This window comes from Balaenoptera ricei, chromosome 3 (genome assembly GCF_028023285.1).
Source record: "Balaenoptera ricei isolate mBalRic1 chromosome 3, mBalRic1.hap2, whole genome shotgun sequence".
Lineage (NCBI taxonomy): Eukaryota > Metazoa > Chordata > Mammalia > Artiodactyla > Balaenopteridae > Balaenoptera > Balaenoptera ricei.
This window is the reverse complement of record NC_082641.1, coordinates 172,786,966-172,811,902: the sequence shown is the minus strand read 5'-3', so window position 1 is coordinate 172,811,902 and position 24,937 is coordinate 172,786,966. Positions and strand designations below refer to the sequence as shown.

Sequence of the window (24,937 nt, the reverse complement as noted above, 5' to 3'; positions counted from 1 at the left end):
GGGGATGCAGTGGGGAAATAATGGAGGAGCAGATGGCAGAGGAGAAGAAGGCTTCTGTTTACCAACATTAATCTCCAGTAATTAGCCAATTACCAGGGGGGAAGTGTAGCCAAAACAGACTGTGGTGATGATGGTGGGGGGCAGGGAGAAGCAGCCCTTCCAAGGCTGAGCCAGGGCTGGGGCCCACTGCCTGGGAGTGAGACAGCTTGGGGGAGGGGGAGTGGAGACACTGGGAGCCACAGTCTGCAGAGGCTGACAGACCCCTCTGCCCCTCCACGGCATTCCCGCATCTCCTGTGCCCAACTAGCCCCAGACCCATAAAGCTGGAGTGGGAAGCCCCAGCAGGCACAAACCACAGGACTGGCTTTTAAAACTTTATTCACTTCAAAACCTTTATCAGAGACACGGTTCTGTTCTGCGGTGGGGGGTGGCCTTGACCTCCAGAATGACTCTGATGTTTCCCCTTACCCAGGCAAGACAAACCAGACCTCCTCGCCCCCCAGCAAAAGGATGCAGGATGGAGGCCAAGGCCAGACCATGGAGGGGTCTTGGGCCTCTGAGTGCTCACCCCAGATGGAAAGATTTGGGCCACTCCAATGGAGGATCAAAGTTTGGAGCTCCAGCTTCCCCTCACCCTGCAAGAGGGCGGGGGAGCTCTCAGGGGCTCTTTGGGGGATGGGGAAGCAAGCAGCCGCCTCTCCATCTGGCTGCAGGGAGCTGGGACAGAGGCCAAGAGGGGCCCATCTGTCACCTCCAGTCCTGCCAGCTCCTTGGAGCAGGCTGGGCTCGGGTGGGGGATGGGAGGACAGCTGTCTGGCCCAGGTCTTCTCAGGCCAAGATGGGAATGCGGGGCCCCTTCAGGAGAGTGGGAAGTTGGGGTGGAGTGTTTTGGTTTTTATTAGTTTTTGATTTTTTTTTCCACTTCTTAAATAAACATGAATATATATATATTTTTTTCTTTTATAAAACTTTTGTGGAGTTGGGGGTGGGGAAGAGGGAGCGGTGGGCGGCCTGGCCTCCCGGCATCACTCGTCATCAAAGTTCTGACTCAGGAGGAAGTTGGCAGCCAAGTTCTCGTTTTTTTCACAAGCGAAGTAGGCCTGGATCACCAGGCTCTCTGGGAAGCCCAGGGCCTTCAACTGCGGGAAGACGGGCAGGTATGAGCAAGAGGTAGGGGCCCTGCCCACCCATGAGGTCATCCCTCTCAGCCATATCTCTTACCCTCTCTATAGCCTCTTTTTCCTGCGGTGTCACCTGGATGTAGTTCATCTGTGGGGCCTCCTCGCCTATTGCACCCACCTCACCCTCCACGTCCGAGATGTCTGCCAGCTCCCCAGGGGGCTCGTTCAACATCTGGATGAACTGCTCCTGGTGCCGGCTGATTTGCTGTGGGAGACAGAGGAAGTGATGGTGACCCACAGCCCTTGTCCCCCCCGTCCCCAGGTCCCTGTCACAGTCCTTGCTTTTTCTTTCATTCACTCAGCAAATATTTAGAGGTTGTCTATTCTGGCCAAACAGCCACACGGTGGACATGGGCCCTGTCCTAGAGGAGCTGATGTTCCAGGGTGGAGAGACAGGCCGTAAACAAGCAAGTTGACAGTTACTTACAATGTAAATACTGGGCGTGACATACATTAGGGTAGATCTTGGGCTGGGAAAGACACTTTAGGCCAGGAGAGAGGGCCCTGTGAACTACGGAATGGGGAAGGAAGTTTCCCTCCACGTAGAGCAAACATCAAGTGTAAAGGCCCAGGGATGGGGTTCATTTGGAAAATTCCAAAAGCAAAAGATCCATGTGGCAAAACAGTAAACAAGGAAGGGAAGGAGGAAGCAGAAGATCAGAGAGGCAGGGACCAGATATGCTTTCTTCTCGTGCCTTCTAGTGCAATGGGACACCACGGTGGTGAGGATTAAATAGGGAAAGACATCCGTGTACCTTTTAAAAAGATTAACTCATCTGGGTGTTGCGTATCTGGGGGTTCTAATATGCCTCTCTCTATTTTTATGTACATCTGAAAATTTACACATCAAAGGAAAAAGTGCGTTTTCAGGAATCTGGCTCCTAGTGGAGAATGGACCGTGGGGGCTGTGCAGATGCAGAGAACTGGGTGGTGGCCGCCAGGGGACCTGGGAGAAGATGAGGTGGCAGCCACAGAGGTGGAGTGCAGGGCTGGGCTGAGCGAGATGTTCTGGAAGTAGAGCAAAGAGGACAGGTGAGGGACAACCCCAGCAGGCCCCCAGTGCCTGGGGCTCAAGCAACCCCAGGTTGGTCCTTGCGGGGTTAGGGAGGGCTGGGAGGATCTGTTCTGGTCTTGGATATCTAGAAAGCATTTTCATGGAGGTATCAAGTCAGTCACGGGAGAGCACGGCATCCAGAGGGTCCAGACTGGTCATATGGATTTAAGGGTCGCCACAGACTGAAAGCCCCAGGGTTGACTGCAGATAAATGGAGATGCGCAGCCCTGGCCCTCCAACATCTGGAGGTGAGCAGGAGTCAGCACAGGAGACTGAAAAGTCGGGGGTAGAAGCAGCAGACGCCTGAAGCAGGAGAGGCAGGCTTTCACAGAGGACCCAGAAGACCCTGTCACACCCAGGGGCCACTGCCCCTCTGCCTAGGAACCTTCAAGGACAGGATAGAGCCTTGCTGAGCACGGTGGTCCCAAAACCAACTAGGGCACAGCAGTCCTGGGTGCTGCCATACAACCCTACGGACATTCAGGAAGCAACAGCTAAACGCGGAGTGGAGCCAGAGCACAGGATCCAGAGACTGGAGGCAGACACACACTCCACCAGTTGCCAGGCTGCTCCAAGCCTCTGGCATCTTCCTCCATGGAGTGGAGATGACAGTAGCGCCCACACCTTATAGAGTGGTTGAGAGCATTACATGAAACCACGTAGGTCATTAGGTCGCATGGAACAGCAGAAGGCTGTCGTTAGTCCTGCTTTCCAAGCATAGATGCCTACATACCACGCTGGGCCAGGCTCACTCTCTGGGGCTGTGGTACCCCCCAGGAGAAGAGAGATGGTACCTGCACTGACTCCCTCTGCCCCCAGGCCTGTACCTGTAAAAGCTGGGGGTTCTCCTGGCCCAGCTGCTGGAGCAGGGCTGGCAGCAGCGCCGGGTTCTGCTGAATCACCTGCCGCATGTTCTGGAACTGGGGCTGATCCCGCAGGAATTCCAAGGGGTTCTCTCCTGCTGGCAGGAGGAAAGGGTGTGGTCAGACACCACCCTGGCCTCCCTGAAGTATGGGGGGTTGGGATGAGTCAGGTGCCTTGACAGCAGACACCCCACACGCACACCTCCCAATCCACTCACCTGCTTCTGTGGCCGGCTGCTCGGGTACTTGGCTCTCCTGGACAGAACCGTGTTCCGGCTCGGGGCTCCCAGGAATTCCCTGTCAGGGGTCCTATTTAGTTCAAAGCACAGACTGCCCACTGCCTCCTTCCTGCATACTCAGCCCTGGCGGGAGACACGTGAAGCCTCTGCTCTGCCCTCCACAGGTCCACCCCATCGCTCATGTCCAGGCTCCTGCAGGAGGTCTTTCCTGGCTAGAACCATAACCCAAAGGCTTTTGGGGGCAGATTTTGACCAGCCATCAGGGCACCGAAGCCTGCATGCTCCCTTGAGGACTCCCCAGGCGGCAGCAGCCGCACCTCACCGTGAGTAGATACTCCACGGCCCGGTGGGGATTGTTGTAGCTGGCCCTCAGGGCGGCCACGACCCGCTCCCGCTCGTAGCCCATGGACATGATCTCCGTCAGCATCGTCTCGTACTCAGAGCCAGTCACTGTGGAGGGAGCGGCAAAAGGCGGGTCACCAAGGAGAGGGAAGGACAGCTCCCAGGCCCTCCCACACCCACACAAGGCCCAGCTGATGGCTGGGGCACCCAGTCATTTTCGCTCTGGGGAGCACCCACCCACCTAGCGTGGAGGCCGCGTCTTCCTCTCGCCCGCTGCTACCTGAAGAGGGAACAGAGCTGCAAATTCAAGAGAGAGAAATCGGACCCTGGCTTCTGGTGGCTTGCCCTCCCCCAAGGTGTGTGGAACCACGAATGTGGGCGCTGAAATGTGCCGGAAAGACAGGGCCCAATCTGGGGCTGCTGCTCCCTGCCTTACCCGGACACAGACTCCGGGGACGTCGTGGGGGCTGATTCCTCCGATGGGCTCTTGTCCTCTTTGGCGGTAGGTGGGGGATTAGACATGCCTGAGGCAGGGGCCGATGGGAAGGATGTGGAAGACTCCGGGGCAGCAGTGGGTGAAGCCTCTGGGGGTACTGAGGTGCCTGGGCTAGTTTTGGCCTGTGACACCCAGAAAAAGGGAGCAGGCATCAGTAACTCTATCTAGCCCCAACATCCTTCCACATCTCAGCCCCACCCTGTTCATGGCTAATCTCTCTTGGGCACACATGCTCTTTGCCAGCTCCCCAGCTAATCCACCCACCCTCCCAACCAGCATACATCACCCACCTTGGTCACCATGACGACCACAAAGTTCTTCTCATCGATGTGATAGTCCTTGATGGGGACATCATCGCTCAGGATCTTGCCAGCATAGATGAGTTTCTGTCCAGCCACGGGGAAAGCATCACGACCCTTCTCAGCTTCTATCTTCTCCTTCAGCACCTTCACCTGGAGGAAGGGGTAGACAGTCACTGCAAACCCCGAGATTCTCTCTTCCCTTCTAGTTTGGGGGCAGGCTGCAAGCCCTGATGGATGAGAAGCTAAGCTTCATAATCAAGCATACTAGACCATTCCACCATTCAACAGAATATTTGCTGAACACTTGATATGTGCCAGGTGCAGTTTTAGACAGTGACGATACAGCAGAGAACAACACTCAACACAAGTCCCTGTTCTCATAGAGATGACACTTATTTGGGAGAAGAAAAAACACATATTTCAGATGATGTAAACATGATGAAGCGCAAATCAAAATAAACGGGAGATAGGACCATTCCTCACTCCATGCTGCTGAGAGTCATCTTTACTAAGAGAATCCTAAGTTGACACCGCTATTGTAAACGTACACGGATCACAAGTTTAAAACCTCATAATAACTGAGTGAAAGTTACCATTGGCCTCATTTTATATTTGAGAAAAACAGAAGTACAGAGAGATTAACCAACTTGCCCCAAATCAAAAAGTTAGGCTGGTCAAAAAATCTGAGTCTGTTTCCTTTTCTACAAAAAGTGAACTTCAATGTCTCCCTCGTGGGGGAAATTGTGCAAAAAGTGCCAAGTACATATGTTTGTTAGGTCCTAAGTCTCTTTTTAGCTAAAAGAACAGCATCATGTTTAGACCGTGGGCTCTCACTTTAGGCAATTCCGAGTTGAAACCGCTCTGCCATGACTTGCTTTGTGCATATGCAACTATACCAAAGTTCTTTAATCCAAGTTTCCGCATCTGGAAAGTGGGGAGACTCAGAGTCCCCAAATGACAAGCTTACTTCGCAGATTTAGTAAGATAACACAAAAACGCTCAGCGACTGGTGAAGAACAAACACGGACCACTGAAAGTCAAGACCGTTTATTATTATCGTCGTTGCTGTCATCACCCGGCATCTCCTGGTCACTACTCCCAGATTCGGCCACCAACGTCCTGAGGAGAAGCCTACAAAGCTGGGAACTCGGAGGACCCATCCCAGAGCAGGCCGGCCGGTAATCCGAGCCCGCGGCTCCCGCGCCCCGCGAAGACACTGACATTGGACCCGGGGCCTGGCGGGCGCCCCGGGGGTGGAGCCTCGCCTGGAGAGAGATCCAAGAGCTCCGCCCGAGCCACCAGGGGCTGAGCCGGGGACCATCAGGGTATCTGGGAAAGTCAGGCCCGTTAGGAGAATGGGCACGGCCCGGCTCCGCGCCGTCTTCCCCGCCTCTCTTGTCAGGTTCCCGGCCTCCCCGCCCCCACCCCATCCCCGGCACCCGTCGCTCCCGCTCCCGGGCTCCGGCCTGGCTCGCACCGTCTCATCAGGTTCCATGCGGATCTTGAAGGTCTGCTGCTGCAGCGTTTTGAGCGTGATCGTGACGGCCATGGTGGGGCCCGAGCGACGCGGCGGCCCCGGGATCCTCACACGACATGCAACTCACGCCGCCGCCATCTTAGCGCCCAGCCGCGCCGTAAGCCGACCGCTTCCGGGGCAGGCGGTGCGCGCGCCGACCACCGCAGCACGTGTCCTGAGCGCGCCCCCTTTGCCTTCGTGAGCATGCACACGAGAGCGGCCTCGAGCCAGGCATGCGCAGACTAAACTCTGCTCCGGGGGTGGGGGGGCTGCTCGCTCAACCGTCACGTGGCTTCCTGCGAGTGACGCCATGCCCGTTAGCGGTGACGTCATGCGGCCACAAAATGGCTCCGACGTCCCCAGTTTCAAGCCCACGAGTGTCATTTATTTGTTGACGTTGAACAAACTCTTCATGTACTTGTTATACTTTTATTTCTTCCATAAAATGTTCGTGTTTTTTTGCTCGTTCCAAATGAGTTTTATTCTGGTCTGGCTACCCTGACAGGAAGCCTGTCAAGCCCTGAAAGAACTACAAAGGATACTTGAAAGGTCATCAACAATTAAACGAAAACTCTGTAAACACGTTTGGCCAAGGAACTGGGGACACGAGGCCATTTTGTGGCCCCATCCATTCCTGAGGGACGAGCTGGATTTTTGGAATGAATCTAACAGTTCTAGCTCCTGGGTCTTCCCACCTCTCTGCCGGCTCCTTCCCTGATCACTTTGTTCACCCAGCTACCCCCAGTCTGACCCCAAAGTTTTTAAGGAAGATGTAACTTTCAAGGCTTCCCTACACTGAATACAAAATTATCTCCTTAAACTTTCCCTGGATATGCCAATCCTGGAGGCTTCCCAGAAGGGTGGCGCTAGGACACAGGACACAGGAAGCTCAAAGGAGGCCTATCCAAGGAACAAGGAATCGAAGAGTTGGTTGGCCAAAGCTGAAGAGGGTGCTTTGGCAGACAGGATGGAGGTGATGGTCTTATCTTCCAGTTAGTGGGTGGACTCTCTCCCCCAATCCTGAACTGACCATTACCTGCCTCCTAACCTGCTCTTCTCAACATTCCCATCCAAGTAGGACACCAGGCAGTCGCCTGCCACACCTCACTCATTACCCAACTGTTACCAGGTCCTGCTGCTTCTCCCTTCACTGCATGCCCTGAGCTAAGAAGCTTCCACAAGAATAGGCCAGACTTGGCTGAGGGATTCTTACCTCTGGCAACAAGGGACATCAGTTCCCAACCACCCACTGGACGTAAGTGGCAGCCTTGAGGACCCTAACAGAGGTGGGCCTAGGCCAACCCTAGGGGTCCACACTCTCCTCTGCCACTTTTGCGCCATCCCTTGGTGCCCCCTCTTTCCCTTCAAGAGGTTCAAATCCTGACTTGGCCACTGAAGACCACTGGACAAGCTAGATACCATTTCTGAACCTACTTCCTTGACTATAAAGAGAATTAATAGCTTTTGACACTGGCTAATATTAAGAAAATGTGTTTAAAACTGTCCAATAGCTGTGTCGTCTTGCTCCTTAACAGGTAAGACGTACATATGCGGTGCAGTGTAAAACGGTTGGTATAAGTTGGTGGCTAAGGCGTGGGTTCAAACCCCACCTCTTACTAAATCTCAGTCTCCTCATCAAACACAACTGGTACTAGAACCGAAACTCAACAGTTTGATGCAACGACTCAATGAGTTAATAAGTGGGAGTATTTGTAATGGCACTTAGAATACTCTTTCCCACCTGTTTGGGGTTCTGGGGATAAACAAGGGCCCCTGTAACCTTACGGGACATTCAACCAACACTTGTAGTGGCTGCAAAATGAGCCCCACTTTAAGAGTCACCTACCCCAAAAGGAAACACAGGAGGAAGACACAAAACTTAATTTAATAGAAATTGCATTTGTAGTTCTTACATTCTCAGTATGAGCCGAGCTAGAACCCGCTGCCCCACTCGGAACTGGCCCAGTCCTGGGGGCAGGGGAGAAAGGAGAGAGGGAGGTCAGAGCTCAGGCCTTAGGAGCCCCATACTTTCTCAGTGCTGGAAGGCTGGTGATGCCACCCTCTTCTCCTACCCCCCTGTGGGATCCAGGAAGGAGAGCAGATGGAATCTTGGGCCTGGGGCTTCTCCTCCACGCCACACCCCACCCTGAGTCCCCAAGTTGGAGGGGAACTAAGGGATCTGGGGAGATAAGGGGACAGCAGAAAGCAAAGATGTCAAATCAAGAAAGATGGAAGGCCAGGGGTAAGGGCTGAAAGAGAATCAGAGGCAAAACACCAGTTTAAAAAAAAAAAAAAAAAAAAAAAACTTAAAAAAAAAAAAAAAGGGAGGGGGAGAACAAAAACAAAATCCACCCCAAATTGGAACCCGCCTGGAAAAAAATGAAAGTTCTCCAGTCTCATAGAGACATTATTTGGCGCGGCCGGCTCTGCGGCAGGAGCACTCAGGCCTCAGTCCAGCCCTGGAGGCGGTGGCGTGGCCCCTACAGCTCATCCTTGGCCTGGCCGGCGGCAGTGTCTTCCTCCTCCTCTTCCTCTTTCTCATCCTCATCCTCCTCATCCTCCTCCTTGTCCTCCTCATCTTCCTTGTCTGCCTCCTCCTCTTCCTTGCGCTTCTTCTCCTCCTCCTCCTCCTTTAGCCTCTGCTCTTCGTCTTGCTTGTCCTTCATTTGTTTTTCTGCTGCCTGTGTGCAAACCACACACCTCAGGGCCCGGACTCCCTTGACAGCCCTGCCCACCCCCAAGCCCAAGACTGGACCCTGGTCCCACCTTCGTAACACCCCACGTCTCGTTGCCAAACTCCTCAGCGTATGCTTCGTCGTTGGTGATGAGGAAGTTGTCAAAGATGGTGCCAGACTTGACCTGTATGGGGCCGGGGAGTAGACAGGTGGTCGGAAGGGTGGTCAGAGGGGATATAACCTGTTGGCCTTGGACTCGAAAAGGTCTCCTGCCCATATTCCCATAACCACTACACAATGGTACAGTTTAATGTTGCAGTTAAAAAACAGGCTGCCTGGGTTCAAACCCCAGCTCTGCCATTTCCTGCCTACATGACCTCGGTCTGGTGACTTCACCTCTCTGCACCTCAGTTTCTTCACCTGTAAAAAGGGGTCTCACTCCCTTCTTTAAATATTTCTCTAGTACCTACGACGTGCCAGGCACCATTCTTAGGTGCAGAAGGTACATCGGTGAACAAAACAGACAAAAATTCAGTCCCTGTGAACCTAATTTTCTAATGGGATTATCTAACCACCTTCCAGGTTGTTGGGGGCAATTAAATGAGTTGGTTCCCGTAGATACTTGAAAAAGTACCAAGAAGTTAGTAAGTACAACTTCAAAGTGGGTGCTGTAAGAACGCCATAAAGACAAACCAGGAATTTCTTTAAAAAAAAAAAAAGCACCATTTTGGAGTCAGAACTCCTTTGTCCCTTTCCTCCTGGGTTGACCCTGAGCACCTGAGGTCCTGGGATCCTTCTCTTCCCTCCATGTCTCACCTGCCATAGATCCAAGCCCAGTACAGCAAAGTTTTCATAGGCGTAGATGTTGCTATCAGGGGAATACTCAGGGTTGTCGATCTCTGGGTGGATCCAAATGCCCTTGTAATCTGGGTTGTCAATCTGCCGGGGCTTCCACTCACCCTGCAGAAGAAGTGCACTGGTGGGTGAGTGGAGATCAGTGCGTTCCCCACTGTGCACCGCCCTGCTCAGAGCCCCAGGCTCACCTTGTACTCTGGGTTCTGAATCACTGGTGGTTCCCACTCTCCGTCCATCTCTTCATCCCAGTCCTCGGGCTTCTTAGCATCGGGGTCAGGAATGTGCTCAGGCTTGTCCCAGTCCTGAAGGTACATTAGGAGGTCAGAGTTGGCCCAGCTGTCCTCCACACCCTCCATGGTGGGGAGCCCCTGCCCAAGAACCAACCTCAGGCTTGGAGTCTGTAGGGTCATCAACCTTGGCTCGCTCGTCCCAGTCTTCAGGCTTTACAGCATCAGGATCCTTTATCTTCTTGGGAGGCAAGAAATCCCAATCGTCCTCCAAGGAGCCTGACTCCACCTGGCTGTTGTCAATCTTTACCTCATAGGTATTATCAGGCCGCACAATCAGCGTGTACAGGTGTGTGAATTCATCGTCCTGAAGAGAGTGGGAGATCAGTGCCCCGCCCACCAGGCTGGCCTCTGAGCCTTCCCTGACAGCCATTTGTCACCACCCCCAGAGCACACCTTGCAACGGATATCCTTGTTGATTAGCACGTTCTTGCCCTTGTAGTTGAAGATGACATGAACCTTCTTGGTGCCAGGGCCACAGATGTCCGGGCCTTGATGAGAAGCAGATCCGGTCAGAGCTAGAGACTGTCCACCATTATGAACACCTCCCCACCCATTTACAAAAAGAAAACTTGGTTCTTAAACTCAGGTCTGTCAAGGTGAAAAGACAAAATTCAGATATCTCTAAGGGACTGTGGTTGGGGATTTAAAAAAAAAAAAAAAAAAATCAGTGCTCTAGAACTCAGTATCTTTACTTGCAGAATTAGGAAATGCCTACCTTATAAAAGAGCTCGAATTAGCAGTCTTAAATCAACGATAACAATGCGGAAAGTTGCTACTAACTGTAACTATTCTCTCAACTTCCCCTCCAAAGAAATGTCTAAACGTTTAAGTGTTTTCTATGATCTTAAGACCACTTTTCATGGGCTATAAAGAACTCATGGAATTTCAAACTCCCTCTAACTAATCAGAGGTCAGCATCAGGGTGGGGCCCCCTCACCAAACATGATGTTGTATTCAGAGTCTCCATGCATGTCTGTCTGGTCCAGACCATCTGGAAATAGCTTCACGTAGCCGCCCCCACAGTCGATGTTCTGTTCGTGTTTCACGGTGAACTGCACCACCAGTGTATGACCCTTATTGCTGAAGGGCTCGAATCTGGCAGACAGAGCGTAAAACCGGGCATCCTGGCTTGTCTGCAGCCCTAGCAAGGAACGGTAGTCAGATCACGGCTCAGCAAAAACCCCGGGAGACCCTTAGGATGGGAAATACAGACGACTCTCCCTTCCTCCACCTGTTCTACTTCTAGGGATACCCAAACTGTGTGGTAACTAGGGCTTCCTCCAGGAAGTCCTCCTGGATCTGAGCACCCACCCCTGGGCTCTTACCTTTATCTTTCTCCTGGTCACCGTAGAACTTGCCGGAACTGAGAACGAATTTACCAAAATCCGGTTTGTGTTTGGATTCGATCCAGCGCTCGGTCCACCCATCTAGGGGACCAAAGGGGCAGGTCAGCGAGGCGGTGCTGATCACCCCCCACCAAACATCTACCAGGAGCTATAAACTGCTGGGGGCAAGGAAGGAGATTTCCCCCTCCCCCCGACTGTCCCCACCCCAACCTCTAGTTTGACATCTCTGGTGGCTTAAAAGATCCTCGGGCGAACCCTAAGTCCCGCCGCGGAAGGCCGCCGCGCCCTCCCCGCTCCCCAGGGACGCAGAAGGAAAGATCGCCTGCGGCTCTCGTCCCTGAAGGCCACTATGTTGGTCCTCTGAGCAGTAATTACAGGCGACACGCAGATATGGGCTGCGGGGCCAGCCGCGTCGTTAGGACGGCCTCGAGGCGGGACTAGCCGTTACCTCCGTCCAGAAACTGCTCCTTGAAGTAAATGACGGGTTCAGCGGCGGCCAGGCCAAGAAGGCCGAGCAGCACCAGCACAGGTAGCAGCATGGCGGGCCGAGGGGGCGGCGGCGCGCGGGCCCTTTAAGTCGCTCTTCCAGCAGTAGCTCTGCAGTAGGGACGGACGGCGCCGCCAGCCGTGCGATTTTATATCCGGCCGCCTCTCAACCCAACCTGGTCCGGTCTCTTGGCCCTCCTCCCCCACCTTATCATTGGTCTGTGGCCACAGCTCTGCCTTTCCATTGGACCCTTCTGGGCTCAGCAAGTTAAGCTGTGCCTCGGAACGCTGGGTTCCCAGATGGCCGATTTCTATTGGCTACACCACTGGCCAATGAAGGTCGACCACGCGTTGTGGGGGACGCCCACCGGTGGAGTGGGGGCCTCGAGCACCTCAGGCCAGGTCATGTGACCAGACCTCGGCCCAACCCCGCCCTCGCCCGCTAGCAGCGCTAGAGATCTAGGCGTTTAAAGAATCCGCGCGAGTGCAGGTGCCGCCGCTTAAAGCTAGGGCCCTGCTCCAGCATCGACTCCGCTTATCCCCTCTACAGGGATGGGTAGGCAAGGTTTTCCTAGCCTTTTCTACCCTGAATTTGGGGAACCCCACCACTCCGACCCTCTCTCTCTCCATCTCTTTCTCTCTCTCTCTCTCTCTTAACTCCCGCCCCCCGCCCCGCCAGGATGGGGCAGAGGGCATCGAGACCTGGGGCTTCGCTTCACCCCAGCGCCAGAGCCGTGCAGGTCTGCGGGGGGAGTGCCGGCTCTCTCCTCCATACGGCCCCTAGTTCCCTGGCAGCCTGTCGGACTGCTGCTGTGTGAGCTGGGGCAAGGCATTTAGCCTCTTTGAAGGCACAGGAGCTCCTGAAAGGCCAAGAGGAGCGACCCCGGCCAGCTGCTGGCCGGCAGAAATGCTTTCAAAGCTTTTAGGGATGTCTGGGACAGAGGGAAGGAAGCCCTGAACGGCTCGAAGTTGTGACTATAGGCTGGGTCTCCTACGGTTGTTCGCCTTATTGCAGCCTGTCCTTTACCCCCCCATCCCCTCCTCAGCCGGTAAATGAAAGGGGTCACTGCCTTGTGGTCTCCCACAAACGGCCTGCTTTTGCAATTAAACGGCTAAAGATGAGAGGGCAGGGGGTTCCGTTGGGGAGGGAAAAAATGGGACAGATGGTGGGGATGATAAGGTCTAAGGGAGGTGGCCAGGACCCCTGAGACTAGAGCCTTCTTCTGAAGCCAGAGGCACATGACTGAAAGTGACACACCAGCTCCCTGCCCCTAGGCTGCAGGAAGGAGGAAGGAGAGCTGGGGCTTTCCCAAACTCTGAGCAAATTGGCTCTGGACCTGGGAAGTGGAAGTAAACTGCTGAAGGGGGGGATCCTGGCAAAAGGGTGGGGAGGGGGTGCTTCCCCTCTAGTGGTGGGGACTCAGAAAAGAGAGGAATGAGGAGTCTTGGAGAAGTTGGGGTTCTGCCCCCTCCCCAAGACAGTATCCAGTATTGCCCAACCTGGTCCTCCCCCACGAGGACCCCCCCCAAGTCTGGGATGACCACTCTAGGCCTTCCACTGACCTTCCCCCCGCCTTCCCTCCCTTCTACCATGTGTCAGGGACACATGGGCTAGGTGCTTCTTGCCAGAGGGTAGACACTGTGCCTGTCTTGTTCACCTCACCATTCCCCCCCCCACCCCACAGTGTCTCCTGCAGCACCGGGCACAGAACAGGCTTAAAACCTACTTGACGTGTGACAGAAGCAAGGAAAGAAGAACTCTTGCTGGAATTAAATAAGCAAAAATGGGGAAAGTGCTTTGAAGCTAAGAAGAGACTTTGAGGGATGCATTCTGAATTTTTATCAGGACCTCACTGTAGGTCCAGCATTGGGGGATATTAGTAACCGCATTTACCAGGCTCAAATAACAGTTGTGATGGCTAAATGAGTAGGTGCTTAGAACAGCACCTAACACAGAGTCCACACTCAATTTAGTACCAGCAAGTATTGCATACATGTGTGGGTACTATTTCACTTAATTCTCATAGTAACCTGGGCTCATATCATTTCCATCCAAGCGAGGAAACTGAGGCACAGAAAGATTAAGTGATTTGGCTGAGGGACAAAAATGGCAGATCTGGGATTAGAATCTGCTTGTGCTGTCTCATGTAGTCTCCACTGGCCACATGTGATTATTGGCTTTTGAAATGTAGCTGCTCTGAACTAAGCTGTAAGTGGAAAATACACATCAGAATTTGAAGACTTAGTGTGAAAAACTAATGTAAAATATTTCACTAGTAGCTTTATATTAAGTGTTGAAATGATAATGTGGACATTTTTGTTTCTATAAATTCTTCAAATTAATTTCACCCCTTTTGTTTTTAACGTTGCTACTAAAATGTGTAAAATTACATTTCTATCTCAAAATATATTTCTTGTTTTGTTTTGTCTTGGCCAAGCTGCGGCATGCTGACCAGGGATCAAACCCGTGCCCCCTGCAGTGGAATAGTGGAGTCCTAACCACTGGACCACCAGGGAATTCCCAGTATCTTGAATTATATTTCTATAGGACAGCACTGATCTATACTACAAATTATTTCCCTGACATTGGTCTTCTCAGAGCAGGGGTATGGGCAGGAGGGGTCAGGCTCTGGAGTGTTTATAATTTCTGACACTCTCTACCAGCTCCTTGCAGAACCTTGGGCAAGGCATACCACCCTCCAAGCCTCAGTTTTCACATCTGTGAAATGTAGATTATATCAGTATCTACATCATACAGTTTTGGGGAAAATGAAGTAAGACACCTGAAGCACTTAGCACTGGGCTGGGCACAGGGGAGAACGTCCATACAGGTTAGCTGCAACCTTGAATATAACTATTATTGAGTCCTTCTCCCCTCTATAATAGGGTTGGTCCCTACCCAGCCTCCCTTTGAAAATTTAAAAGTAGTTGACATCAGGGACTTCCCTGGTGGTGCAGTGGTTAGGACTCCGTGCTCCCAATGCAGGGGGCCTGGGTTCGATCCCTGGCCAGGGAACTAGATGCCACATGCATGCCGCAACTAAGGAGCCCTGGAGCCACAACTAAGGAGCCCATGTGCTGCAACCAAGGAGCTGGAGAGCTGCAACTTAAGACCCAATGCAACCAAATAAATAATTCTTAAAATGATAATAAAAAAAATAAAAGTAGTTGACATCAGCAGGATGACTATGTCTGGAGTCCACCACCTACAGCCCTCCTGTCGGGTAAGAAAGAATCCCTAAGGGAGGACTTGTCTGAGGCCCAGAGAGGCGGAAGTACAAGGTCACACAGCCCCTGCTGGTGGGGCTGGGTGAAGCTTAAAACAATGCTGTGAGTCTGTCTTTGATGGCATTGATTTGACTTCTCTGGTCAACCAGAAACCACCAGTCCAGCCAGCACTGGGTGCCTAACCCCCTCTTAAGTTCAAGTGACACGCTCAAGATGGCGGCACCCCGAGCCCTGCAACATGGTCTGCCACACTCAAGATGACGTTGCACGCCCCCCGGCGCCGATTCCGGTTCCGGTTCCGGTTGTTGTGAGCGCCGGCAGGCACACGCCGAGCGCTCTGGCAGCAGTCATGGCAGATGGTCCGGTGGCAGAGGTGCTGCTTCAGCGGCTGGAGGCGGCCGATGGCGGCCTGGACAGCGCAGAACTGGCGGCCGAGCTGGGCGTAGAGCACCAGACCGTGGTGGGCGCCGTGAAGAGCCTGCAGGCGCTGGGTGAGGTGAGCTGGGCCGGTGATGCCGGGCCTCCTCGCTTTTGCACCTGCGGTTCCCTTGCCAGGAGGGCTCTGCCTCCAGGCCACATTATCTCAGGCCTGGTTAGGAGTAATTGTATGTGTCCCGCCCAGGGTGCGCAGGCGGGGAGTCAGGAACGAGTGAGGGCCCCGGCGTACGGATGTTCCTCATGCAGTAAACGTCCATTGAGGCATGATCAGTGTTGAGGGGGTGGAGAGGAGAATGGTGGACGAGAAAGACGCAGTCGCTGCCTTCACGCAGGCTGCGGTATAATGGATATACTCAAGTGACCGGAGTGATGGAGGAAGCACGGGGAACTCAGAGGTGATAGCAGACCCAGCCTTGAGGATCAGGGAGAGCATCCCAAAGGCGATGACAGCTGAGTCGGGTTTCTGCATTGAGTAGAAAAGCCATGGCACTTTAAGGATCAGTGGGGTAGGGGGGTGGCACAGGTGGTGAGAGAGACCCAGCAGAGCCAGATTTTGCGAGGCCTTGCAGGTCTTTATCTCACAGGGGTACTGGGGGGACCATGGCAGGAGCTAGAGCCAATGAGATGTGCGTACTCCTACATCACTCTTGGGAAGGATTGGTGCGAGCAGGACTGGAGGCAAGGGGACAATGGCAGAGGCTGGCACATCCCCAAACTACAGGGTATGGTCCCTGGCTGTAGGGAGGCAGCTGGAATGGAGAAGGGATTCAGGTGAAGGAATGAAATAAGGTTCATGGAAAGGTAGGGGTAGCTCGGATGAAGCCCAGCCTTCTGGCTTGGACAAGGGAAGGGTGATGGAGCCAGAGGGGGAGGATGCTGACAGACCCGTGGGTCACCCAGCAGGCTGGATCCATGAGGCTAGGACTCAAAACACATAGCTGAAAACATCAAACTTACATGATGTGCCCTGCTCTGGTCTCAGATTTATTCCTCATCCAATATTTGATGTGACCTTCAGTAGACGGCACTGTTATTATCCCCATATTGCAGATGTGACAACTTCTAAGCACTGGTCAGAATCTTGATCAGTGACACTAGAAGGAACAGGCAAACCTGGATTTGAAGCCTGAGGTCGTCAGTGCAGAAAGGGATTGAAACTATGGTGTATGGGGTGACAGTACCTTGATTGATGTGAAAGTGACATTTGTGTAGGCTACTGAGGATTAAGTAGTGGCAGTTTAGTGTGGTTCATTGTAAAGATGATGACGATGATATTAATGTAGTAGTAGTTATATTTATGCAGCGTTTGCTGCATACTAAGCGCTCTGCATCCTTCCTAGTTACTCAAAACAACTCTCTGAGGTAGAGCCCACCACACTCTTCTCTCATGGATAAGAAAATTTGCCCAGGGACGTTAAGCAACTTTCCCAAGGTCGCATGACAAGAGAGGAACAGAGCTAGGAATTAGAATGAAAGGGGAGCCTAGGGTTCCTGTGTGTAATGTGGACAGCCTGGGTTCTTCTGTGACATCTGGCTACACTGAGATGCATGTAAGTGTGGAAATAAATCATTTCACCTGAGACTTTAAAAAAATCTTTCCCAGGTTCAAAAGTGATAGGATTTGTTCTTTGCCAGGCAGGTAATACCCTCAGTACTTTACCTGACCCTGGGAGGTGTGAATCATTTTTGTCATTTTTCCCGTGTCACAAAAGATCTGCTGAGGCTCAACGAGGCGAGATCACTCCGCTGGGAAGTGGTACAGCCGAGAGGCAAAGTTGACATCACAGGCTGTTCTTTGACCCGCATCCCCAGTGCTGCGGCAAGGGGGTGCCTGGATCTGAACGCTGTCCCTGCCCGTGTCCCCCTGTTTTCCTACAGATAATCGAGGCTGAGCTGCGCTCCACCAAGCGCTGGGAGCTTACCGCTGAGGGCGAGGAGATTGCCCGGGAGGGCAGCCATGAGGCCCGGGTGTTTCGCAGCGTCCCCCCAGAGGGCCTGCCCCAGAGCGAGCTCATGGTAGGAGTCTGAGTGGGCAGGGCCTAGGGAGGTGTTGGGATGAGGGCGACCCTTGTGCCCCCCTCACTGCAGCCTTGCTCCCACAGCGACTGCCCAGTGGCAAGGTGGGCTTCAGCAAGGCCATGTCCAACAAGTGGATCCGAGTGGACAAGAGTGCTGCTGACGGACCCCGGGTGTTCAGAGTGGTGAGTCCCTGCCGGGCGGTGGTTGGACGGGTGGTCGGACAGGGGGGCCCCCTGCCCTCACGGCCCCTCACGCCCATCGCTGTGGCAGGTGGATAGCGTGGAAGATGAGGTGCAGCGGCGGCTCCAGCTGGTCCAGGGTGGACGGGCCGAGAAGCTGGGAGAGAAGGAGAGGAGCGAGCTCAGGAAGAGGAAGCTGCTGACTGAAGCGTGAGTGGGTGCCACCCCCCAGGCTCACACCTGTGTCACCTGCATGGCCCTGGAGCAGAAGGGGAGCCATTCTGCCCACACTGGGCCAGGGTGCCATCAGTCTCCTCCCAGCCTCCCTTCACACTGTGGTTGTCGAGCACACACGCCAGGCTCGTGCCACGTCAGGGCCTTTGCCTCTGCTGTGCCTTCTGCCGGGAAAGATCTGCCTGCTCTTCTTCAAAGCACGTTCTGACATCAAACCTCTGCTCACGTGTCCCCTTAGAGAGGCCACCCTGACACCCTTTCCTCCCTTCGAATTCCATAAAAGTTCCTCACTCCTGGTCTCCATCCCTTGTGCCCGGTTTGCTTCCTTTACAGTCCTAAGCACTGTCTGAAAGTTTATGACTGCTGGGACCTGCTGGGGGCTCTGCCCTCACAGAGCTGACGACTCCTTTGAGCAGACGTAGCAGTGGCCTAGCAGTTATAAGAACGCAAACTGGGAATTCCCTGGTGGTCCAGTGGTTAGGACTCTGAGCTTCCACCGCAGGAGGCCTGGGTTCGATCCCTGGTTGGGGAACTAAGATCCCATGTGCATGGCGTGGCCAAAAAAAAAAAAAAAAAAAAGGCAGACTGGAGCGGGGCTGCCTGATTCAAGTCCCAGCCCTGCCATATGCTAGCTGTGTGACCTTGACCAAGTCACCTGATCTTTCCAGGCTTCTTTTTACACAGGTGTAAAATGGTTCCTTTTCACACAGGATTATGGGGTGATTTTATGGAACAGAGCCTAGTATGGAATAAACTCTCTAAACTTGACCTGTTATTATCACTCCCAGCTATATGCTTAGTGCCTTGAATAGGCCCTGGTACACAGTAGGTTCTCAGTAAATGTTTGTTGAATGAGTAACTGCATGAACATAGGGATGTAGGTTGGGGCCAGCTAAGAGGATTCCGGAGATGGTAAGTGTCAGGAAGAAAATACAGCAGAGTGACTTGGTGGGTGACTTTGGGGTCAGCATCAGATGGGAGGTCAAGGGAAACCACTTGGAGGAGGTAACAGCGTTTTCCTCTGGCCTCAGGACCCTGAAGACCTACTGGGTGAGCAAAGGCAGTGCCTTTAGCACCAGCATCTCCAAGCAGGAAACAGAGCTGAGCCCAGAGATGATCTCCAGGTAGGGGGTAGCCCCAGAGTTGGGGGCCGATGAGGGTGTGGTAGGCAGCCCCCACCACACCCATGTACCCTTCATCCCCCCATAGTGGCTCCTGGCGGGACCGGCCCTTCAAGCCCTACAATTTCTCGGCCCATGGCGTCCTCCCTGACAGCGGCCACCTGCACCCCCTGCTCAAGGTCCGCACCCAGTTCCGGCAGATCTTCCTGGAGATGGGGTAAGCACGGGGCCGGGGGTGGGGCCAGCCCCGCTGCTGGGCACAGGCAGGGCAGTCAGGCTGTGTCTCCCACCAGGTTCACCGAGATGCCGACCGACAATTACATTGAGAGCTCCTTCTGGAACTTTGACGCACTCTTCCAGCCCCAGCAGCACCCAGCACGGGACCAGCATGACACCTTCTTCCTGCGAGGTGGGTGGGCCCCGCCGCGCCATCAGAGGTGCCAGGCCTGGGCAGAGCCTTTAGGGGTGGCGTACCACTTTACAGGATAAACTCCATCCTCCTCAGTGTGGCCGACAAACCTGTGTGAGCCGCTATCATCAACTTCTGTGATCTTCTTCCACCTCCCCTCCTGCCCACCTCAGGGCCTTTGCCCGTGCTGTGGCTTCTGCCGAGAACTGTCTTCTCCCAGGTCTTCATGGCAGGCTCTGGCATGAAGCCTCTGCTCACATGTCACCTCAGAGAGGCCACCCTGACATGCCCTTGTCCCCCCAAGTTCTAAAAGCTCCTCACTGCTAGTCTTCAACATTGCTTCCCAGTTCTTTCTTTCTTCCACAGTCCTTAGTACTCTCTGAAATTGAATGCCTTTCCAAAATGGTTGTTGTTTCCCCCACCAGCAGGGCAGATGAGGCTGTTGGGTGCCTGTTACCTGGCCAGGAGCAACAGCGCCATTGTCATCATTTCAGCATCCAAAACTTGCTGAGCCGTGGGACTTCCCTGGTGGTCCAGTGGTTAGGACTCTCCGCTTCCGCTGCAGGGGGGCGCAGGTTTGATCCCTTGTCAGGGAAGTTCCACATGCCATGTAGTGTGAGCAAAAAAAAAGAAAAAGAAAAAAATATATATAAAACTTAGCTGTCACTGTCCTAATCTTTCCATCAACTATAGGAAGTAGACTGTTAGCCCTGTTTTGCAAGTGAGGAAATTAGGTCTCAGAGAGGGGACATCACTTGCCCAGGGTCACAGCTTATAGGCGGTGGAGCTGGGATTTGATGTCAGGCTTTTCACGTGCACTAAAATTGTGTCTCTGGAAGGGAATCATAAGAACTTGCACATTCGTGCAGCATAGAGTCTGCACCAATGACTGAGCTCCTGTGTGCCAAAGTCTCTGTGAAACACCTGGGTCACAGCCATGAATGAGACACAAATCCTTGCCTTGATGAGACCCGCATATCCTGGTTGGGCGAGATATGCATTTAATTCTGAGTAAGCTGTAAACACGGCGATGCAAGATGGCAGTAAATGCGATGGGGGAATTGACATTATGTTGTGGGGGGAGCACACTGTCAATTTAAAATAAAGGCTGCGGGCTTCCCTGGTGGCACAGTGGTTAAGAATCCGCCTGCCAATGCAGGGGACGCGGGTTCGAGCCCTGGTCCAGGAAGATCCCACATGCCGCGGAGCTACTAAGCCCGTGTGCCACAACTACTAAGCCTGCGCTCTAGAGCCCATGAGCCACAACTACTGAAGTCCGCATGCCCAGAGCCCGTGCTCCGCAACAAGAGAAGCCACCGCAATGAGAAGCTCGCGCACTGCAACGAAGAGTAGCCCCTGCTCACCACAACTAGAGAAAGCCCGTGCACAGCAACGAAGACCCAACATAGCCAAAAATAAATAAAATAAATTTATTTAAAAATAAATTAATTAATTAAATACAGGCTGCTTGGGACTTCCCTGGTGGCGCAGTGGTTAAGAGTCCGCCTGCCACCGCAGGGGACACGGGTTCAATCCCTGGTCCGGGAAGATACCACATGCCGCTGAGCAACTAAGCCCGTGCGCCGCAACTACTGAGCCTGCACTCTAGAGCCTGCAAGCCACGACTACTGAGCCTGCATGCCACAACTACTGAAGCCCGCGCGCCTAGAGCCCGTGCTCCGCAGCAAGAGAAGCCACCTCAATGAGAAGCCCGCGCTCGCCTCAGCCAGAGAAAGCCCACGCACAGCAATGAAGACGCAACGCAGCCAAAAATAAATTAATTTAAAAAAAAAAGTCCGTGCTCCCAATGCAGCGGGCCTGGGTTCGGTCCCTGGTGAGGGAACTAGATCCCACGTGCATGCCGCAACTAAGAGTTCGCATGCTGCAACTAAGGAGCTGGCGAGCCACAACTAAGGAGCACACCTGCCGCAACTAAGGAGCATGCCTGCTGCAACCAAGACCCGATGCAACCAAATAAATAAGATAAATAAAATATTTTTTAAAATAATAATAAAATAAAATGAAGGCTGCTTAAGCAAAGATGGAAGGAGGTCAGGGAGGGAGCTATGCCTGGGGAAGGAAAGTTCCAGGCAAAGGGAATGGCCAGTGCAAAGGCCCTGAGGCTGGCACATGCCTGGTGTGCTCACAGATCAGCAGGGAAGCCCTGTGGCTGGAGGAAGTGATCAGTTAGGAGTGGGAGGAGAGAATTCCCTGGCGGTCCAGTGGTTAGGACTCTGTGCTTTCACTGCCTAGGGTGCAGGTTCAATCCCTGGTTGGGGAACTAAGTCCTGCAAGCTGTGCGGCATGGCCAAAAAAAAAAGGAAATGGGACCACGGAAGGTTCCGGGCAGAGGACAGTTGTGACTGACTCAGGTGTTCCCAGGTACCCTCTGGCAGCTGTGGAGGGTGGGGGAGGGAGCTGCCTGTGTCACTATCTGTTTTCAGTGCGGTGGCTATTTGAGAAATGCTCCTTGACTGACCAGATGTTGCTCTGTCCTGCCCAGATCCAGCCCAGGCCCAGCAGCTCCCAATGGACTACGTCCATCGCGTCAAGCGGACCCACTCTCAGGGCGGCTACGGCTCACAGGGGTAAGGCAGGACCCAGGACTTTGGGTCCTGGGCAGGACACCCAGGGGTGTCGGGGGAAAGAGGTTGGGGGCCGAGAGCTGCATCATGGACTTCCTGTATGTCCCTCTGAAGGTACAAGTACAACTGGAAACTGGACGAGGCTCGGAAAAACCTACTGCGCACCCACACCACGTCGGCCAGCGCCCGCGCCCTCTACCGCCTGGCCCAGAAGGTGTGGCGGGGCTTGGGCAGCGTTGGAGGGGGCAGGGCTGTCATCCTGACCTTCTCACCCATGCCCGGGCCTGGCCTGCCTCTCACCTCCAGAAGCCCTTCACAGCGGCCAAGTACTTCTCCATTGACCGTGTGTTCCGGAATGAGACCCTGGATGCCACGCACCTGGCCGAGTTCCACCAGATCGAGGGCGTCGTGGCTGACCACGGCCTCACGCTAGGCCACCTCATGGGCATCCTGCGGGAGTTCTTCACCAAGCTGGGTAAGCAGGCGGGCTGGGGTGGGCAAGCAGGAGGATGCCTTGGTCGTCAGCCTCACCCTCCCCCTTTGCCCCCCCCCCCACCGCTCTGTTTGGCTGCCTCCCCACCCAGGTATCACCCAGCTGCGTTTCAAGCCGACCTACAACCCCTACACTGAGCCCAGCATGGAAGTGTTCAGCTACCACCAAGGTCAGGGTGGAACCCCGTACTGGGACAGGGAGGGAGGTCTCAGGCTGCCCACGGCTCAGCCCAGGTCCCTGTCACTGCCAAGCCCACACCCCACCTCCCGAGCTAACTGCCAGGCCCAGTATCACCCACACAAGCCGCCCCATCCTTCTCCTGCCTTCACAGGCCTGAAGAAGTGGGTGGAGGTTGGAAACTCCGGGATCTTCCGCCCTGAGATGCTGCTGCCCATGGGGCTCCCCGAGAACGTGTCAGTCATTGCCTGGGGCCTCTCCCTTGAGCGGTGAGTACCCAGACCACTTAGGGTGTTGGCTGCCTTACTCAGGTGGCTTGCCAGGCGTGGGGGCCTGCAGACTTTCAGCCCCATCCATTCGTTCATTCATTTGAGAAACCCTTAGTGAGCACCTGCTGTGTACTGAGTCCTGTGCTGTGATTATGACATACACATCTCTACTTTCATAAAGCCAGGGGTGCTAGTGGAACAAAGAGGATGATAATTAGTGAGATAAATAACTCAACAAGTAAAGCTTAAAGTATGTCCAAAAGCAGTGTTACAGAGAAAGCACAGCAGGGAAGGCTAAGGAGATGTCAGGGAAGGCCTCTCAGAGGAGGTGGCATCTGAGCAAAGACTGAAGGTGGGTGAATTGGTAAGCCGTGAGGATATCTGGGGAACGGCGTTCCAGGCAGAGGGAATAGCCAGTGCAAAGGCCCTGAGGCTGGAGCGGGCCTGCTGTGTTTGGAGAACACTAAGGAGGCCAGTGTGGTTGGAGGGAATGAGTGAGTGAAGGTGGAGAGTGGGAGGAGATGAGGGTGAGGAGGTGACAGGACAGATTGAGCAGGGCCTTTTGAGCCCCAGGGAGGACTTGGGCTTTTACTCAAGGAAGGTGGTAAGAGAGGTTCTGATCAGAAGAGAGCATGACCTGACCTTGTGTTAAACCATGTCATGTCCCCCCTCCCAAGCCCGACAATGATCAAATATGGCATCAACAATATCCGGGAGCTGGTGGGCCACAAGGTGAACCTGCAGATGGTGTACGACAGTCCCCTGTGCCGCCTAGACGCCGAACGGGGGCCCCCGTCGACACAGGAGGCTGCATGACACGAACCGCCCTGGATAGGCCGCCTTCCCCAAGACCCTGCTGCCCTTTGCATCTCTGCCAGTGACCCCCTTGTATTTACGAGGCCTCTGTGAGGCCAGTCCCCCTGCCCCTGGTATCTCCTCTTCCCCACTGGCCCCAGGGTCCCAGGGACAGGGGAGCGGCTAACAGGTTCATTCTGTTGTCCACCTGTGAGGGTGGGCCTTGGGGAGCCCTGCAGACCAGCTGCTGGCTAATAAAGTGGGCACTTGCCCTCATCTGGTGCCTTTCCTTAGGGGTGGAGGGGTGCTGGAGCCCTCGGTGTGAGGCGTGGTGGGTTGGAGGTCTTGGATCCTCAGGAACTCCTGGCCAGCCTGAGCCAGATCCCACCAGGGAAGACTAGCTCCATCACGCGTTTACTGATTTACCTCCTGGTGCCAGGTCTCTTCTAGGTGAAGGGAACAGAACCCCCTACCCCTGTGGAAGGGGCATTGGGGAAGGGGAGGCCAAGGCGGGTGTCGGGGCCCCAGGAGCCAGCATTCCCACCAACTGGGAGCCAGCATTGGTGGGGTGGGGCGTATAGCAAGCTAAGCCTTTAAAGCTGCCCTTTTTGTTTTTTTAAGAGCAGTTTTAGGTTCATAGCAAAATTGAGTGGAAGGTAAAGAGATTTCCTATAAACCCCCTGCCTTGACACATCATAATGACTCAAAGTCCATAGTTTACATTACAGTTGATTCCCTGTGTTGTATGTAGGTTTGGACAAACGTATGATGACATGTATTCATTCATTATTATGGCATCATAGAGAGTATTTTCACTGCTCTGAAAGTCCTCTGTGCTCCACACATTCATCCCTTTCTCCTCCCCCTAAAAAACTACTCTTAAAAAAAAAAAAAAACCTCTCAAGGATTTCAAATGAGCCCAGAATAGAGATGAATGAGTAGCATAAAGCTGCAGGAACCCACCACTCACACTGAACAGTGAGCAGGATCTCACACTGTTTCTATGGGAATATTTTAAAGCCAATCCCAGTCACCACGTCGCTCAGCCCAGATCTTCAGGGGCAGCACGCTTTTGGAAACATAGACAATTTTTTATGTAACCATGAGGCCACTTTTATACCCAGGGCAGTCGGCAGTCAGCTGAGGCCATGGGTTTTGCTGGTCCCAGGGCCTGGGGGCACCAATCTTCCAAGGGCTCCTCACTCAAATCTTTTGTTTATTTACTTCAAATTAAATAATCCAGGAATACAGAAAAATATTCCTTCATTCAATAAATGTACACCTTTTTTTTTTAGGTTTTTTTTATTGAGGTATGGTTGATTTGCAATGCTGTGTCGATCTCTGC

General features: G+C 53.7%; 3 protein-coding genes across 5 annotated transcripts; 1 reads left to right on the top strand and 2 right to left on the bottom strand.

The window, feature by feature from the left end:
• Positions 1-361: 361 nt before the first annotated feature.
• Positions 362-6,215, bottom strand: RAD23A (RAD23 homolog A, nucleotide excision repair protein). Of its 2 annotated transcripts, none has more exons than XM_059918255.1 (9): positions 5,955-6,215; positions 4,466-4,627; positions 4,116-4,297; positions 3,921-3,976; positions 3,660-3,787; positions 3,317-3,395; positions 3,063-3,196; positions 1,222-1,386; positions 362-1,139 (listed from the first exon to the last, which is right to left on the bottom strand). In XM_059918255.1, the coding sequence occupies exons 1-9, from the start codon at positions 6,024-6,026 to the stop codon at positions 1,026-1,028; spliced, it is 1,092 nt and encodes a 363-aa protein (XP_059774238.1). In that variant the 5' UTR covers positions 6,027-6,215; the 3' UTR covers positions 362-1,025. The 2 variants fall into 2 exon arrangements, with proteins under 2 accessions (XP_059774238.1, XP_059774239.1); XM_059918256.1 differs by having other exon boundaries at positions 3,063-3,193; positions 5,955-6,214.
• Positions 6,216-7,859: 1,644 nt separating this feature from the next.
• CALR (calreticulin) lies at positions 7,860-11,782 on the bottom strand. The gene is made up of 9 exons (XM_059918254.1): positions 11,608-11,782; positions 11,139-11,240; positions 10,751-10,954; positions 10,207-10,301; positions 9,908-10,117; positions 9,712-9,825; positions 9,485-9,628; positions 8,760-8,852; positions 7,860-8,674 (listed from the first exon to the last, which is right to left on the bottom strand). The coding sequence occupies exons 1-9, from the start codon at positions 11,696-11,698 to the stop codon at positions 8,474-8,476; spliced, it is 1,254 nt and encodes a 417-aa protein (XP_059774237.1). The 5' UTR covers positions 11,699-11,782; the 3' UTR covers positions 7,860-8,473.
• Positions 11,783-15,179: 3,397 nt separating this feature from the next.
• On the top strand, positions 15,180-23,868 carry FARSA (phenylalanyl-tRNA synthetase subunit alpha). Of its 2 annotated transcripts, none has more exons than XM_059918252.1 (13): positions 15,180-15,369; positions 17,190-17,327; positions 17,414-17,512; positions 17,601-17,719; positions 18,775-18,867; positions 18,953-19,081; positions 19,158-19,273; positions 21,777-21,861; positions 21,973-22,072; positions 22,165-22,333; positions 22,443-22,520; positions 22,683-22,797; positions 23,475-23,868. In XM_059918252.1, the coding sequence occupies exons 1-13, from the start codon at positions 15,223-15,225 to the stop codon at positions 23,611-23,613; spliced, it is 1,527 nt and encodes a 508-aa protein (XP_059774235.1). In that variant the 5' UTR covers positions 15,180-15,222; the 3' UTR covers positions 23,614-23,868. The 2 variants fall into 2 exon arrangements, with proteins under 2 accessions (XP_059774235.1, XP_059774236.1); XM_059918253.1 differs by having other exon boundaries at positions 15,276-15,364.
• Positions 23,869-24,937: the final 1,069 nt, after the last annotated feature.

Coding starts and splice junctions, on each gene's coding strand:
- FARSA (XM_059918252.1), top strand. CDS start 15,223: ATGGCAGATGGTCCGGTGGCAGAGGTGCTGCTTCAGCGGCTGGAGGCG. Junction 17,513..17,600: donor GACCCCGGGTGTTCAGAGTG/GTGAGTCCCTGC, acceptor TCGCTGTGGCAG/GTGGATAGCGTGGAAGATGA. Junction 19,274..21,776: donor TGACACCTTCTTCCTGCGAG/GTGGGTGGGCCC, acceptor TGTCCTGCCCAG/ATCCAGCCCAGGCCCAGCAG.
- RAD23A (XM_059918255.1), bottom strand. CDS start 6,026: ATGGCCGTCACGATCACGCTCAAAACGCTGCAGCAGCAGACCTTCAAG. Junction 4,628..5,954: donor GCATGGAACCTGATGAGACG/GTGCGAGCCAGG, acceptor CCCTTCCTCCAG/GTGAAGGTGCTGAAGGAGAA. Junction 4,298..4,465: donor TGGTCGTCATGGTGACCAAG/GTGGGTGATGTA, acceptor TGGGTGTCACAG/GCCAAAACTAGCCCAGGCAC.
- CALR (XM_059918254.1), bottom strand. CDS start 11,698: ATGCTGCTACCTGTGCTGGTGCTGCTCGGCCTTCTTGGCCTGGCCGCC. Junction 11,241..11,607: donor GGAGCAGTTTCTGGACGGAG/GTAACGGCTAGT, acceptor TTGGTCCCCTAG/ATGGGTGGACCGAGCGCTGG. Junction 10,302..10,750: donor TGAATACAACATCATGTTTG/GTGAGGGGGCCC, acceptor CTTCTCATCAAG/GCCCGGACATCTGTGGCCCT.